Source organism: Cervus elaphus, chromosome 21 (genome assembly GCF_910594005.1).
Source record: "Cervus elaphus chromosome 21, mCerEla1.1, whole genome shotgun sequence".
Lineage (NCBI taxonomy): Eukaryota > Metazoa > Chordata > Mammalia > Artiodactyla > Cervidae > Cervus > Cervus elaphus.
Genome location: NC_057835.1, coordinates 8,067,541 through 8,085,598, shown reverse-complemented (window position 1 = coordinate 8,085,598; position 18,058 = coordinate 8,067,541). Strand labels below are relative to the sequence as shown.

At 51.5% G+C, this 18,058-nt stretch overlaps 1 protein-coding gene across 4 annotated transcripts in view; it reads right to left on the bottom strand.

Annotated features, from left to right (window-relative positions):
- TRAPPC9 (trafficking protein particle complex subunit 9) overlaps window positions 1-18,058 on the bottom strand; it is a 385,243-nt gene that overhangs the window by 136,973 nt on the left and 230,212 nt on the right. For all 4 annotated transcript variants that reach the window (XM_043879178.1, XM_043879180.1, XM_043879179.1 and 1 more), the window contains one exon: window positions 8,848-8,958. In XM_043879178.1, the coding sequence (XP_043735113.1) occupies window positions 8,848-8,958 (111 nt within the window). The remainder of the gene's footprint in view (window positions 1-8,847; window positions 8,959-18,058) is intronic.

Sequence of the window (18,058 nt, the reverse complement as noted above, 5' to 3'; positions counted from 1 at the left end):
GATTTTTGATTGTCAGAACTACTTATCAAGAACAAAGGTTCCCAGAGCAAAGCAGCTTGGCCTCTTGGTCTCCAGAAGCCACCCCCCACCCTGCCCCCAAGGTGTCCATTAGCATTCAGCAACCAGAACCTCTTCTCCCTCTTCTAGAAGCATCTCCAAAACACACGGTGCAAACACAAACAATGCCATTACTTATAGAAAAGAGAGAAGAGTCCGGGGGGAGCGAGGCAGCCACGTGCTAAGCAGGGAGCCTGCTGCGTGCTGAATGCAGAGCAGGTTCGCGGGGAATGATTAACTGGAAATGAAAGAATTTCCTCTAACCTAACCACCGCCACACAGCCACTAAGGAAGCAAGGCCGCCCAGCATCCTGGGGGCCAAGCAGCCTCCAACACAAGGCTTCCCAGCACAACAGCCCGAGTTCTCCTGGAGGGACGTTTTTAAAGAGAAAAAGGTCCCTGGAACATATCAATTCTGGGAGGAAAAAGAAACCCAACCAACTTTAAACAGGATGTTAATAGGAGGCTGACTCTGGCCAATACCCAGGACCACTCCCTCCAGGCCAGGCTCTGCGTTAAGAGGCGAGGGCTCCAGGGCAGAGGGACAAAGCCCCTGGCTTGACCTTCTCGTCCTAGAGGGGAGCTGGACACAGGGTGAGGTCACGCCAGGTGGCCCCAGGGCAGCAGACCAGACACCAGGTGCCCTGCATCCAGCCCTCACTGGACTCCTGCACATGTGGGGCGGGACACGCAAGGACTCTGGCCCCACCTGCCCGAACCTCTCCGATGGGGGACAGGGCAGCCACGGTCCCAGCCCCCTCTTTATCAGATGACTCGGGCTGCCCTCAGTGTAGGCTGCTGCGGCTCAATAAGCAAGTTCGTAAGGCTGGCAGTGTGACGCCCAGCGCCCGCCAGGTGTCACTTACCCCCCCGTTTCTGGCCCCCGTGTTCCCTAAGCCTGAGCGCAGAGGCTGGGCTCTCAGCCTGAGTCTGACCACAGCTGCCCAGCGAACCCCGACTGAGACAACCAGGGGTTCATTTCCACGCCGAGCACACATGTGCATCACGCCACGTGGCGTGGGCATGTCTGTGTGCCCTTTCCCGCGTGGCACCAGCGTGGCGCTTAGGACACGATGGGGATTCTGGTAACACCTTCTGAAATGATTTGGAGCACAAAAGAACGCAGAGTCAACTGTCACGTTATATGAACAATGTGGGACAAAAGCAACCATTCTTTAAAGACAGCAAAAATGAAAGATGAAGACAAAGAAGTGTGGTCATTCCCTTTAGACACAAAGGACATACTTGGACCGCAGCCCCATCCACATCTCAGCGCCCTTCCTGCAGGACTGCCCACCGACCCCTCTTTGACCCCAGGCTGTCCTGTGACTCGTTTGACCAACACAGTGTGCAGAAGTGACACGGGCCACATCCAAGCAGAGAGCTCCCCGGCTGCCGTGTGGCCTGTCACTTTCCCTATTCCTCTCCCCAAACCAGCATAAGGGTCACGAATGAAAGCAAAATGGAGCAGAGCTAAACCACGGTTCTCACGGGAACGTGAACAAGAAACAAACCTTTCTGTTTACTAAACAACTAAGATTCGAGGTCTTTTGTTACTGCAGAGAAACAGCCTAAACTGAATGATACAGAAAGTGATTCAATTCGGTTCCTAGGCCCTAGGCAGGGAGCCAGCAGGGCAACAGCGAGAACGTGACCCCCACCCAGAGGTGTCTCCCAAGGCAGAGACAGACGTGCCAGGGAATACGGCTGTCACAGCAGGAGATGCAGAGAATGCGTGGAGAAGTGGCAGGAGGAGCAGGGAAGCCCGAAGCTCCCGGGATGAGGAGTGGATGCACAGGCTGGGTCCAGCAGGGCCCTCCCAAACACAGCAGGGCGCCCGGAGCCCCCACCAGGCCCTGTGCTGTTTCACTCCAGCGCTTTCTCTTTCTCTTTTTTTCCCTTCTGCTATGGAACAACAATTGGGAACTGGGTGATGAAAGAGGCAGGAAGGGATACTTTGTTTTTGGCTTTTAAAAATGCAGGATGATTCTAGCAAAAATAAACAAACTCTTAACCATATATGCTCATCAGTCATGCTTCTTGGTATCCACCCAAAGGAGCTGAAAACTTATGTCCACTCTGAACCCTGCTCATGGACACTCAGTGCTAAAAAGAGATCAGCTATCAAGTCATGAAAAGACAAGGAGGAAGAACCCTCAGCGCGTTGTCACTAAACAACAGAAGAGAGCCCGAGAAGGCTACATCCTGTATACTCCCCACTCTGTGACCTTCTGGGAAAGGCAAAACTAAGGAGGCAGGAAAAAGACCAGTGGTTACCAGGGGTCAGCGGGGAGGGAGGGATCAACAGGGGCGCCCAGGGGACTTTGCAGTGATGGATACACGTCCTTCTACCTTGATCCACACACAAGAGCAAGCACGAGACAAAGAAGATGCATCGCCTGGTACGGAACCGGTCTGGGGGGCGGGGGCACGGAACGGCGTGCGCACGCGCTCTCCTCTTTACACTGAACTGAGAGACTCGCAGCTCTGCCCCGCGACCCGACTGCCCCCACCTCGCGGGTGCCCGTTTGCTGCTCTGGCCCTCCTCTGGTGCCCCCTCTGCACTGGTCTAGCATTCAGCCTTGCCCTTGACCTATGTGATTGTCCAGTCACTGGCTGGCCTTTCCCTCCCAACACCCTCTGGGTCCTCTGAGCCATTGTCCTGTAACACCTGCATCTCCAGTGCCTGGAGAGGACAGAAGCTCTCGACTCACAGGCAGAACCACCCATGGAGCCGGCGGTGGGGGGCAGGGGCGGGGGCTGCTCACTGCAGCAGGCCTCCTATGACCTGGTGCAAAGCCCAGCTCAGACACCTGCCCACACCCAGGCTCTCACCAGCCATCACCCCTTCCAGACACTTCCTGAAAGGTCAATCTGACACTCTCCTGCATTGAACTCTCTTGTGACCATCCCTTCCCCTCCAAGGACAGACGTGGCTTTATCATGGCTTGCATAGGAGGATTCCAAGCCGGCAGTAAAGCTGTCATTTGTCCTGCAGGTTATAACTGGAAAACCCAAATGACAAAGGCATCTTCAAATGTGTCCATCGTTAAAAATGTACTAAGACTCATTTCCTTCCACCCTGGCATCCAAGGTCCACTAAGTTCCGGCCCAGACGAGTCCACTCCCACCTCCCCCTGCAGTCAGGCACAGGAAACACCCACCTCTCCCATCCTAAGCTCCAGTGAGCTGTTAATCAGGGAAAAACAACCCTTGCCATGGAAAAGCACAAACAGTGACCAGCTTCCGTTGCTTTTGGAGGGGGCAGCATAACGTAGAGCAAACACACACAGATGCTGCTCCCCTGATACAGACCCGCTCCACTCCCATCAGCTCCCGTGGACATCCAGGATCTGCCTCGCCCCTGGGGGCCGCAGCCTGGTCCTGCCAGACCTCGAGCCACTCAGCTCCAGGGCCGCGCCAGCTCCCAGAGGCAGCGGCAAGGCTTCCCCATCCCACCGGACCTCTGAGAGCCCCAAACAGCACCAGCGTTCCCCTGATGTCTCTGCCTGAGCAGCTGCAGAGCCTTAATTATCCGACGAGTGGGGTGACTTAGAGCTCAGAGACACAGACGCAGAAAACGGCTGCACTTCTTCATCTGGTCATTTTCCAAACCCCAAACAGAGCATACTTATTATGCGTTCATCCTCAGCTTATGAAAGAGTCAGTGAGTTTTCTTAATGTTGACTGATCCGCTGGGGATGAAAAGGCATGCGTGTGGGGTGCAAGGTTAGATAAGAGGAAAAGATCTAATAATAATGATTCCATCACAGAAAGCAGATAAGCCAGACACCAATGCCTTCTGATGGAGATTCTTTGCAAAAGAAAAAAAAATCACGGAATATGACGAAGCCTCTAGAGCTTACTACCGATTTAATGAGGAATAAAGAAAATGAAGTCAGTCACAATAGCAAGGTCACTACCACCAGAGGCACCCAACTGGCCAAGTCCCCACTGGGGGCCCTGATGTGGTCCATGGACAATTGTGAGATAGATGTACAGGGAACCTACAGATTCAAAGCGGATAGGATGTTAATCGACCTCGTGAATTCTGATTGCAAACAGTGTTTAAAAAACAAACACCACCAAGGTCACTGGAAATGTATACAACATGTGAAGGAGCTGTTCGCTTTAAAGCATGGTACGGCACTGCAGTTAGGTTTTTAACAAGGCTCCAGTGTTGACGATTAAAATGTTTACAGATGAAGTAAGAGGTCGCCTTGAATCTTCAAAATAACACAAGGACATGGGGAAGCTGGTGAGGGAGAGATGGAAAAGACTGACCATGAATCACTAGGGGTAGAAGCTGGGGGAGAAGTCCTCTTATGGGCACCTTCTGCATGTGTTTGAAGTGTCCAGGAAAGTTTCCCAGTAAAACAAAGAATAAAGACACGCCCCTTCCCTGCAGCTCCGTCACTAAAGTGGCCGAGGGGACCCCGCTGGGCTTCTTCCACCCCTTTGGCAGGAAAGCCGCTCTAGGACCCACGTGTGTGCTGTCCGGACACGTGACGGGCTCATCTATTCCCAGAGACCCAGTGGGGCCCCCAGGGAGGTGACGCCAGGACCAGCCAATGCCGGGCCGCAGAGCGGGTGGGGGTTCCCTGCGAGGGAGGACGGGACAAGGCAACATCTGCCACAGTAAGTAGATTTATGAGTAAATGAGGGTCTTCGTGAAATTTAATTTTAACAGTTTGATAATTAAGCAAAAACACAATAATTATCATATCTTAGTTTTTCCAGTAAATTTGCTGCTGGGGACACTGTATTTTCTTAAGGAAGTTTACGATGTTTCACTCAGAAAGTGTTCTACGGTTTCTGGCCATCTTTTGAAACTGGAGGCGGAGGGACACCTGGGCCTGGGGACACAGCCTCAAGAGCAGTAGGTGACTCCCGAGGAGAGGTGCAGGGGCAACAGGGCAGCCCTGGGCTCCAACTTCCACCAACAGCATGGCCTCAACCTCGCTCGCAGGAGGCAAAGACGGGCACAGTGCCCGTACCCTGAGGATGAGGATTAAAGGTGAGAGTGCCTGTGAAAGTGGGATCCTCTTTCCAACACCCCTCAGGTCAAAGTGAACGTTACCACAGGCACCTACCTAGCTTCAGGTCCCAAGGACACTCTCAGTGTCCTGACCGATGGCGTGCAGCCCCAGGAAATGTCATCGGTGCAGACCAAGCATCACAAATCGTGTTAGGCAGAAGTGAGGTGAGCAAACGGCCCTTAATTACAGAATTAATGTGTCAGCCAGGCCACAGAGACGGAGATGAGTCACTCACGTCCAAAGGGCCTGTGACAGGAAGAGATGGGAAGGTGAAAGGTACTTGCTCCGTCCGTTTGCTGAGATGCTTTTAAATTACAAGATGAAAAGAGATCTCTCTAAGAAATATGGGGATTAAGAGTGTTATTTCCAGCTTGGAAGCTCGAATATTCAGCCTATGAGGCAGTCCCTCATGCCCCTCACCGGACACTCAGCAAACGCCTGAATCCCTGAACACCCTGGAAGTCGGAGCCCAGCCGGCCCCTCCGCCGCCCCTCCGCCTGGCCTGGATGGGCGACAGCGGATTAGTGCTGCTCGCGGCTTGCCTAAGGCTGCACAGAGAGGAGGAGGAGACAGGGACAAAACCCGCTCCCCCACTGCTGCAGCCATCCTAATGCTCGGCCACAGGGTCAGGCAGTCCCGAGTCCCCACCAAGGGCCTCCGATCTGACTCAGTCTGCCTGTCTGTAACCATGGACAGACGGTCTCGTGCGAGGGTGCTAGGAGGACAGACCGCCGAAACTGTTCCTAACACCCAGGGCTCAGATACTGAGACTCTGCACTCCAGAGGACGCGTCACTCTTATCCTGGGCGCACCTTCCTACCCGGAAGGAGCGGGGGAGAGACGCAGGCACCCCACAGCCCAACTGGAGCTGGTCCCTCCCTGTCCAATGCCTGGTGCCCCAGGATGCCAGGGCTCCGCCAAGGGCAGCCTCGCGGCTACGCGGCTTTCAGCGACAGCTTCTCGCTGAAAGGGAGGCTGTGCCACGCTAGACGATCACACCAGAGTCTGAGGACCGCTCCACTGCAGGGGTCCCACTCGCCCTGCCCACCCCAGGGTGGCCGAGCCTGTCCAAGGGCGGCCCACATCAGTGTCAGGGAGGCTGAGGTGCGGTGGGGCTGGCTCTGCACAGCGTGGGAAGAGCCTGGCGGGGGTTGAGCTCAGGGCTCCAGGGGATGGGGGTAGTATGGGGCCCCGCGGAGACAGACCCTGGCGGGACGAGGACCGCAGCCCAGTCTCTGGGCGTCCCATGGCTGCCAGGCAAGGTCCACCCACCACAGCTTCCTCCCCCCCGACCAGCTCCATCAGACCAATGGCCCGGGACCCCTCCACAGAGACAGAGCACATGTCAGAACCAGGAAGGCTGCAGAGGTCTAGAGGTGGGCACGGGGACTCCTGCATCCCACAAACACAGGACACCCATGGGCTGGTGGGGCTGGGGGAGCAGCACCAAGCTGACTGCCCAGACAGATGGGGCATCGTGACCTTGGCTGTACCCCGCCCCGCCCCCCCCACCAAACAGCCCGGCTGCACGGGACCCATGCCACGTGATCATCACTCCCTGGCCAGGGAGGGTCCGGACTTACTCATCCTGACGCAGGCTCCACGGAGCATGTTCTGGAAGCATCAATATTTATTGAATGAATATTTTATGAATGAATAAAGAATGTGTGAGTTAGGAGCATTGAGAAATGAGGACTTAAGCACAAAGCTTAACAAGGAAGAAGCCGGAAGCACAAAAACGAACTGTGCTGGTTTGTGAATGGGCTCGTTAACATTGCTGAGACTTCCGGCGCCGCCAGGAGTGAGTCAACCTTAGAACAGGCTTGGCGATCTGTACATTTTTCAAAAGCAGCTTTTATTACTGGTGTCATGAGACGACCTGAATGGTGCCCTCTGGGATCGCAGGTTGCATCTAAACGTCTAGACAAGGCAGATGGTCTCCTGCCCAACTTGGAGACCAGCACGTGGCCCGGGCGGCTGCTGGTGGCCTTGACCCCCAGGATGGGGCAGCGCCCCAGGCAAGAGCTGTGCTTACGCCCCAGAGACAGAGCATTCAGCGCCACTGCCACGGCCTCCACACGGCAGCACCTGGTCCCCGCACGCAGCCAGACCCCAAGAACCCTTGAGAACAAGGAGCTGTCGGGCGGGGTGGGTCCTTCCTCTCGAGAGTTAAGCGGTAAAGCCCTCCCAACTACCAGCCCAGGACGGCGAGCATGACTGGGCATTCCTGGGTCATCACTGACGGGGGCGTTAGACGGCCGCACCCTGGGAGCGACCTCGTGTGGATCAGCACGAGAAGGGTGAGCGGGCGCACGCGGGAGCCAGGCATGAGGCGCCGTCGGAGGGCGAAACCTGACCACATCCAGCTCCAGAGCATCGCGCTGACCGAGAGTGACTGAAGGACACAGAGACACACAGTGCGTAGCCACGTACGTAGTCGAGCAAACACCCTGGAAACAGTGCTTACTGCGGCTGCAAACAAACACGGCGACGCGCTGGTGCAGCGCGGCGTGACGATGCCACGTCCTGAGACACAGAGACGCCCAGAGGAGGAAGAGGAAGGGAGGCGGTGGAGGGAGTCAGGCTCGCTGCTCTCCACTTGCTCATTTCTTCCCAGTGTCTTCTTATGAGTTGAAAGAATTCCTCAGAGAACTTTCTCTACCCATTGTATGACATATCCCGAAACTAACACTTTGCTCTGTTTGATCAGCTCACTCCATCCGCCTTCCCAGCCTCCTGCCAGGATCTAACTTTTTAGGCATCCCCAAGACTAGCGCAGCTATTGCAAGACACCACCCTCAAGTCCTCCAAGAGGCAGAGTTTCATGTGTGCTGACAGTTTTCCTTTTGATACAAAATCAGCTTAATGGTGGGACGCACAAATCTTAAGGGCACATTGGCTAAATCTTAACAATGGCAAAACACCTGTGTAACCCACACCCAAATATCGAGTCACACAACATGACCATCACCCGGAACAAGCTCTGTGCCCCTTCCTGGTCAGAGCCCACCCCGTCCTCTCCGGAAGCAATGCTCTGCTTTTAGCATCATCTCAGCAGAGTCTTGCTGGTCCTGGGGTCTCAGATGCCTGGAGCCACGCTGGGTCAGGCACCTGCACTCGGCGGGAGCTTCCTGACCCCACCCACGGTGCTGTTTTAGGAGTTCGCTAGTTTTGCCTGCTGAGTAATATTCCGCTAGGGAAACACCACCGTTGGGTAGCCCTGCTCCTGTGATGGACACCCAAGCTCTTTCTAGCTTTTGACTTGGGATGTTCTTTACAGGTCTTTTGTAAACATTTTTTTTTTAACTTTACTTGAACAACTAGCATTGGGATAGCTGGGTGGAGTATGTGTACGTTTACTGGCTGAGCTCGGGTGACGGTGCCCCTCTCTCAAAGGCCTGAGCCTGGCTTGGCTGCTTGAGGCATTAACTCCCCCGAGGAACTTCCCACTGATGCTGACATACGCCCCTCAGATAGATACCCAGTGCCCCAACACAGCTTTCCTAAGGATTTGAAAGTGAAAGGTCTCGCCCAGAGGTTTGGGTGTCCTTAGACATGGTACTTGACGGACATCGGCCGGCTCCCCCTTGACCTGATGACCACTCCCATCACTTTCACTGAGCCTGAATAAGGGCCGCAGTGTCTCTGAGAGGAGGGCCTGACTGCCCAGCCCCCAGGGTCTCAGGGGCCGGCCTGACCCAGCCCCCCGCGGGTGGCAACAGCAGGGCCAGGGGCCCGCGGGGACACTTACCGTTGGCACTCGCCTGCGTGCAGGACGAGCTCCTCGTCGCTCCGGGCGCGGACGCTCAGCTCGTGCTCCGTGGAGTTGAAGACGTCCAGGAGCAGGTGGCTCTGCCGGGTGCTGTGGCAAAAGACAGAGCCTGTCAGCATCTTCTGACAAAGAGGAGAGTGACCCTGCTGCCCCTCCCCAAAGATCTGACGGTCCTGGGCACGTCAGAGGTGCGGTTTATCAAAACGTCATGCCCCCCAGACACAAAGGCTTACGGAGAAGACTCATCCTGAACCGACTGTGAATTCTACACAGTGGGTGTGCACAGGAGGCCTCCTTGATCCTGGGGCACATACTTATAACCCACCATGGGTGACCTTGGGAAGGGACCTTGAGTTCTCCAAGCCTCACACATGACCACCAGGACGCCTGATTCAGCAGGAAAGCACTCAGCATATAGTGTTGTTCAATAAATGACCACAGTGTCATGGTCCGGGATTTTTGTGGGTGCCAGGTTGGGTGCTGAGCAGGGGTACACAGAGAGCCGTGTCCACGCTGCACACACGTTCACCGAGATTCCTCATGGGAACCGCCCCTCAGTCCCTCCAGAACTGTGGGCAACACCATGAGGTCACTCACCACCCACCTGAAACCTCGTCTGCCTGCTTTCACTACTGCAGATGGTAAAGCTGCAGAAACCAGGTGCCCACCGCCCCAGGCCCCAAGGGGGGTGGCCACTGGACGAAGGTCCACCAAGTAATCAGCTTCTAGAGACTTCCCATCCCAAATAAGATGACGAGCCCTCGAAGGGGACAATGTCTCCCTTCCGTCTCCCGACTCCCTTCCTCCCCACTAAGTAGGAGCAGGACCCAGAAAGCTCAGGGCTTTCGGGGGCGATGGGGACGATCACCATGGTATGGGGGGTTGGGAGGGGCCTGGGGGGTCTGGGAAATGATGGTACATGCCCACTAGCTACATGCGTAAAAGAGAAGTCCAGCCACGCATGCTGAGGTTTGTGTTGGCTTCCATTTGTCAGGTCCCCATTATGGTTGAATGCTTGCCTAAAACTAACATGGCATCTCAAATGCCAAGTGTCACAGCTGGCGCATGACAACTGATCGAGAAGTATCCGCTCATGGAAACCGGGATAGCCAGGCCCAAGACAGAAGCAGACAGGGTAGCCAGCAACAGAGGAAGAGCCATTCTCCCTCTTGGAGGAAAAGGGTAGCTATATTTTCATAGAAAGAAAAAAAGAGAAGACTCAGAAAAGCATCTGTGCTCTGGGTCATTTTCAGCTGAGCGTTTCTTCAAAACGTGACCTTCCAAAGGGCGTCGGAACTCTCAGAGGTGCTTCTCCAAGTGTGGTGATGTAAGGTTTCGCTGCTAGTTAAGCGAGGGGGAGAGGGGACGCACACCCACAGGTGCCTGGCTGCCCGCACGTGGTTAATTCATACAAGAGCCCGGGGAGGTCGTCCTCCTATGACTCACTGAGGGCAGAGGAGAGGGCGGCTCAGGAGACGGCGAAAGATGCTGGCGGATGGCTGAGGACGTCCACACCTGGAGCTGGAAATCCAGCAGCGCTCACAGGGGTAGAAGACGCGTGTTCCAGTCCAGACCGCGACCTCCGTCCTTCCCAGAGAAGGGAGCTGAGGTGGAGAGGGCGCCGTGACTTGCCCAGGGGTACACACACACACACACACACACACACACACGAACACACACACACAGAAGGGAACTGAGGTGGAGAGGGCGCTGTGACTTGCCCAGGGGTCCACACACACACACACACACACACACGCGCACACACACACACACACACACACACACACACAGAAGGGAACTGAGGTGGAGAGGGCGCTGTGACTTGCCCAGGGGTCCACACACACACACACACACACACACACACAAGGGAACTGAGGTGGAGAGGGTGCCGTGACTTGCCCAGGGGTACACACCACACACACACACACACACACACACACACACACACACAGAAGGGAACTGAGGTGGAGAGGGCGCTGTGACTTGCCCAGGGGTACACACACGAACACACACACACAGAAGGGAACTGAGGTGGGGAGGGCGCCGTGACTTGCCCAGGGGTCCACACACACACACACACGCGCGCGCGTGCATGCACGCACATACATGCATACACACAGAGACTGGCATCACCCAAAGGCCACCTGGCATGTGTGAAATACCACATTTTCAAAACACGCACCTACTGCGTGCACCTACTCTCACGGAAGGAAGGGCGGCAGCGGCTGGATCCTCCGGCCGTGCACCGGGAGATGTCACCCGACGTGTCTGCAGTTGGTTGTAGGTTCTGTGGGTGGGGGTGTCCTCCCAGAGGTGCAGCACTTGGAAAAACATTTACGAGCTCTGACAGCTGCCTACGAGAGGGCTCTTCACTCAGCCCACAGGAAAATGAGCTTTCGAGAATGAAGACCTATTCCGCCCTTGTCATAACTTCATGAAATCTTTAATCATAGCAAAATCTTTCATCAGGAAGGGGAATTCATAAAACATTTATCAGAGGTGGAAAACTGAAGTGATTTTTTTTAAGTAGAAAAGACAAGACTCAAATCGGTGTTGTTTTCACTTGTGGAATATAGGTGTTAGATATAACTGCACAGAAAAGATGGATGTTGGAATATAATACTTTTTTGGCTTCTGTTTTTTTCTGACTCACTGTCTAATTGCGGGGACAGCTTTAACCAGGGTTTCTGTTCCTCCTAACTGTTGGCAGCATGAGATGTTGGTGGATCTTCACTTTCTATCTTTTATTCATAAATTAATTCCCTTTCCCAAACTGCTGCAGTACCATGGGCCACCATCATGTCACTTACCCTGTGTATCTTTCTATATCACTTTGGATAATTCTCTTAAGCTTTAACCTGGGGCTTGAGCATATAATTCACATTTAATTCTTGTGTGCTTTTTGGTTTTATTTTTGTTTGTTTGCTGTTCGTTTTTCTGGATGCATCTTTCTGGAGTGCAGGGAAGCCCAGGAAAGCTAACTGGAAGAATTGAGATCACAGCAAAGCTTTAGATCCATCTGCTTGGTCAGGGCTGGCAGCAAAGTCCCAGCCGCTGAGAGGAACCTGGAGTGCAGTCAGGGGGCCAGATGAGGCTGCCAGGTGGAGAGGAACAGCATGGTCCACACAAAGAAGGACGTGTGTGCGGCCACGCCTATAGATGAGGACGCACCATTTACTCTGTCCACAATCAGGACAGTTTTATTTTTTAATTCATATAAATATCTACTGAGTCCCTGTCGTGTGCCAGGTACTGTTCTAAGCACTTGGGATATGGAAATACACAAGAGAAACAGGGTCTCTGCTTCCACGGACCCCAAATTCTTGTGAGGGGAGTGAGCCAGGAAAGATAAGGGGAATTAAAAGTAAAAAAAAATCATATTTCGTAAAATAAGGAAAAATGGGTTCAAAAAGGTTGCTGAATACAGAGTTAAGACATACACCCACACACAAAATAACAACAACATTCCTATATATCAACTAAAAACAATGCTAGAATAATAATTTTTAAAAAATATATCTACAATAGCAATGCACCTAGGAATAAATCTAACAAAATGTATACAGGACATTTATGGAAAAAATTCTAAACTTTTATGGGATGATATTAAAGGTGATGAATAAATACAGAGATGTTTTATGTTCAAGGATAAGAAAACTTGGTATTTTTAAATGACTCTTCTTTTCCACTCCAGTACTCTTGCCTGGAAAACCCCATGGATGGCATAGATTGGCAGGCTACAGTTCACAGGGTCACAAAGAATCAGACACAACTGAAGCAACTTGGCACGCACGCAATTCTTTCCTGGTTTATATAAATTTAATGTAACTCAATAAAAAAATCTCAACAGAGTTCTGGTTTTGGTCAAACTTGATACACTAATTCTAAAATTCATATATAAGATCAAAGGCCAAGAACATGTGAAACAACAACGAGAAAGGTCTTTGGAAGGGATTTGACCAACCAGATATCAAGAATTGCTATAAAGCTGTAATAATGAAGGCCCACAGTAGTGGCGGAGTGATAAACACATCAGAGAAGGAAAAAACAACCCAGGAGCAGACCCATGAATGTAAAGTAATAGTAAGTAAATCTGTAATAGTCACACACTGGAAGCATATATATATATATAAGCAAAGATGAATTAAGAACTCCAGACCTCACTGCAGGCTAAGTCTCACGTTAACAAGGCTGAGCGAACAGCGCATGGCAGGAGGTAATTACAGTATCATTTATATCAAGTTTAAAATACTTTAAATTACTCTGTATTGCTGATAATAGTCAACTGAAGGGTAGTAGTCACTCTCAGTGAGGGGGAAAGAGAATAGGGTCACAGAGGAGCACGCACAGCTTTAAGAGCTTCATTTTTCTTTCTTTAAGTTAGAAAAACAGAAGCAAATGCAGCAAAATGTAAAGCTCTGACAAACCTGTGTGGTTGGTGATTATCCCCTTTGTTGTCATTCAGTAGCTAAGTCATGTCTGATTCTGTGACCCCATGGACTGCAGCACGCCAGGCTTCCCTGTCCTTCACCATCTCCCGGAGTTTGCTCAAACTCAGGCCCACTAAGTCAGTGATGTCATCCAATCATCTCATCCTCTGTCACCCCCTTCCCCTCTTGCCCTCCATCTCTCCCAGCATTGGGGTCTTTTCCAATGAGTCGGCTCTTTGCATCAGGTGGCCAAAGTATTGGAGCTTCAGCATCAGTCCTTCCAATGAGTATTCAGGGCTGATTTCCTTTAGGACTGACTGGTTGGATCTCCTTGCAGTCCAAGGGACTCTCAAGAGTCTTCTTCTCCAGCACCAAAGTTTAAAAACATCAATTCTTCAGTGCTTAGCTTTCTTTATAGTCCAACTCTCACATCCACACATGACTACTGGAAAAACCATAGCTTTGACTAGACAGACCTTTGTTGGCAAAGTGATGTCTCTGCTTTAGCCTTTCTGTACATGTTACTTACACTTAACATGTTTTTTAAGAGATCTTTTTAAAGTCACTTAGGATGTTGCCTTAGCCTGGGCCCCCACCCCTCAGGAAGCTGAGACTGAGAAGAGGGCTGGGGTGGGAGAGGGCATCTGGGGAGGGGACAATGAAGGGAGCAGGTCGAGCTGTAGGCTGCACCGTGAGTGTGCCCTCAGGCGGAGGACAGGGGATTACTTGTCGAGCAGCCCCCATCGCCCAGCTCAAGCTTCCCTGCAAAGAGTCAACGCCCCACACTCACTGCAGGCCCTGTGCAGGATAAGCACCCATGCTTCAGCCTCAGAGAAGACCCTCAGAACATTCCAGAAATCGAGAGCTACCCAGCGAAGTGGAGCTGAGATGCCATCAAGTCACCCTTCGTAAATCTGGCTGCCACAGAGACGGCTAGTGTGAGACATGGGCTAGGACTTGAGGCAGAAAACAAGACGTGCATGATAATTTTTTTTTTTTAATTAAGTGCATCTCCTGAAATCATGGGTTTCCCAGGTGGCTCAGTGCTAGAGAACCTGCATGCCAATGCAGGAAATGTGTGTTCAATCCCTGGGTCAGGAAGGTCCCCTGGAGAAGGAAATGACAACTCACTCCAGTACCGTGCCGTGTGTGTGCTTAGTCACTCAGTCATGTCCGACTCTTGCAACCCCATAGACTGTAGCCTGCCAGGCTTCTCTGTCCATGGAAGTCTCCAGGCAAGAATACTGGAGTGGGTTGCCATTTCCTTCTCCAGGGGATCTTCCCGACCCAGGGATTGAACCTGGGTCTCCTGCATTGCCAGCAGACTCTTTACCGACTGAGCTACGAAGAGTACTCTTGCCTGGGAAATCCCATGGACAGAGGAGCTTGGCGGGCTAGAGCCCGTGGGGTCACAAAAGAGTCGGACACGACATAGCAACTGAACAACAACCTGAAATCATAGAGATAACAACTGACTTCAGATGTAATGGCAAAGGAGGGCCTCTCTGATGAAATGGCATTTCATTTCAGACCCACACGATAAGAAGGCAATCGTATGAAGGCCTTGGAGGAGTGCTTTCCAGAGAAGGCAGTTAAGGCCAAATCTTAGAGCAGGGTGGAATCAAGGGACAGAATGAGCCAAGAGCAGAGAGGAGCAAAATTAACGACAGAGTAAAGGTCGTGCAAAAAGTTCAGATTTTATTCTAAGGATGATGGAAAGCTATCTTTAGAGTCTTGAGCAGATGACTGATATGAATTGGTTTATGCTTTTTAAAAACATGAGGAGTTTTTATTCTGGAAAAGATGGAGTAAGCACAAATAACCCATCCCCTGTCACCCCTACTGAATCCAACTATAAATCCTACATACAATGCAGGCAGCAGCTATCTGATGGTCTGAAAAGTAAACTATAGAAGGTGGATTTGGGAAGGCAATCTGAAATCCAAGTTCCTCTGAACATCATGAAAGGGTGGGAGAGGGGGTCCTCTGGGCTTGTTCTTTTTTCTCCTCTCTTTCTCCCAGTCCCCAGACCCTGGGCAGTACCTCTATGAAACAGCACCATGATGGCAGTCACTCGAGACCAGGACACCAAGGGACCCAGGTGACCAGTCCCACGGCCACAGGGCCAGTCCCCATCGCTTGATTTCCCCTTGCCGTCCTCTGACCAATGAGTCCCACACACAGACACGCAGCAGGGCACTCAAACCTTGGCTCTGCTGTGGAGAGACAGGGAAGGGCGGCCCCTGGACAGCGCTGGGGAGACTGTGGAAAGGACAGAGGTGAAGACAGTGGTTTGCTAAAGTGGTACCTGACCTGGGCTCACCGTGGAGCGACTGTGAGGGGACGGATCCTGAGCGGCAAGCCATGGGCTCCAGTAACTGACCTCCAGGAAGGCACCCACGGGACTGGACCAGGGAGAACCGCGGACCCGGGGCCGGCCCAGGGAGAACCGTGGACCCGGAAACCAGAGCAGCCTGGCCCACAGAAGGCACCGCAGAAGGCACCGCAGGGCTGTGGTACAGACCACCCAGCAAGACAGAAACACCCACGCTCCCTTCAGGATGCAAGCAAGGCCCCGCATCTCACGGCATTGCGTGTGCAGTGTCTGTAACCTAGGTCTATAAGCACTCAGCATAGGAAGGACCCAGGAAAAAGCTGATTTGCAATGGAAAATAAAAATCAATAGACCACAACTTCAAGATGATCGTCTTATCCCAGAAAGACTTTAAATATGTTCTGCAAAGTAAGGGCAAACACACTTGAAACAAATGAGAAGATAAAATCTCAGCAAAGAGATAGAAGATGTAAAGAAAAAGCAAAGGGAAACTTCAGGAAAAAACTGAAAATTTCACCAGGTGGTGAATTACCTGAGTAACTGAGGGGATGAGTTACTATAAAATCAGAAAGGATACAGAATAAACACCACCACTGACCAACTAAGTACCTGACACTTGGCGAACATTCCGCCACCAAAACGGCAGGACATCCACCCTTCTCAGGTTATACGCAACATTTACCAAAGTAAACTGCCTTTAGACCATGGGGGGAAATAACCTCTAGCAACTTTAAAGGGTAAAAATCACACAAATATTTTTTTTGAATCACAAAGGAATTAAGCGTATTTGAAAACAGATTAATAATATATCCAATGGAAACAGTGCAGAGGAAAAAAAAGGGGGGGGGCGGTAAAAACAGTCCTATGAGACAGGAAAAGCTCTAAAAGTCATGCCATAGGAGTTTGAGATGAAACAAAACAAAACGCTCACAGTTTTTGAAGAAATAATGGCTGAAAATTCCCCAAATTTGGCAAACACACACACACACACACACACATAAATGCACAGATTCAGGAAGCCCAACAAACCCCGAGCCATATAAATTTTTTAAAATCGATGCCCAGAAACATCCTAATCAAGCTAAACTTTAAAATGCAAAAGGAAAGAAGCCGTCGGCAAGAAGTCATCTGAAAGCAGTCTCAGTGAACAACACACTTGGTACAGGGGGAACAGTTCAGAGCCTGAAGATTTCTTATCAGCGTTCCAGTCTGGTTGCTTAATGGGTGCAATATCTTAAGTAAGTCATTTAATTTCTCTGAACCTCAGTTTCCTTAGTGAAGACAAGAACGCCTATGTCATGGAATTATTAAGAGGCTCCAACAGAAAAAAAACAAAACCAAAAAAAGTAAAATGAAGGAACTCTGTAAAAGTGCAAGCAGAATAGTGCATAAGCAGGAGGGGTGGTGATTGCTATTAGCTTGGTTGCAGTCAGTGGGGCAGCAAGAGGAAACGCGCACAACCCTGCCAGCAAAGCAATCCCAGCTAATGATTCAACACCGACTCAGCAAAAGTGAATATGAGAAACTCCCATGCCAAGGTCTGAGTCTGTCTAAAACCATGGCACTATGCCCCGAAAGTTAAGTGGGGCCTTCTCCCCAAGCCTGGATGAATTCTTCTAGGCCTCTAGGGTCCAAACATCACCATTCCATCGATCCTAGGGGTGCAGTATGTGAGTGAAGACACAGCCAAGCTGGTAGTGATAGCCACGCAGACCTTTGGCCAAACCCATGTGGACAGAGGAACCTGGCAGGAGTTGTTAGGAGCTGGACACGACTGAGTGAATGACCTTTTCACTTTCTCCATCCTGAAACTGGCTACTAATTTTTCAGGAAAGAAGACTGATTGATAACAGGCAGTTAGTTTAGTCACTCAATTGTGTCCGACTCTTTGTGACCCCATGGACTGCAGCATGCCAGGCCTCCCTGTCCATCACCAACTCTCAAAGTTTACTCAAACTCATGTCCATTGAGTCAGTGATGCCATCTCATCCTCTGTCGTCCCCTTTTCCTTCCGCCTTCAATATTTCCCAGCATCAGGGTCTTTTCAAATGAGTCAGCTCTTCACATCAGGTGGCCAAAGTATTGGAGTTTCAGCTTCAACATCAGTCCTCCCAACGAACACCCAGGACTGATCTCCTTTAGAATGGACTGGTTGGATCTCCTTGCAGTCCAAGTGACTCTCAAGAGTCTTCTCTAACACCACAGTTCAAAAGCATCAATTCTTCGGCGCTCAGCTTTCTTTATAGTCCAACTCTCACATCCATACATGACTACTGGAAAAACCAGAGCTTTGACTAGATGGACCTTTATTGGCAAAGTAATGTCTCTGCTTTTTAATATGCTGTCTAGGTTTGTCATAGCTTTTCTTCCAAGGAGCAAGTGTCTTTTAATTTCATGACTGCAGTCACCATCTGCAGTGATTTTG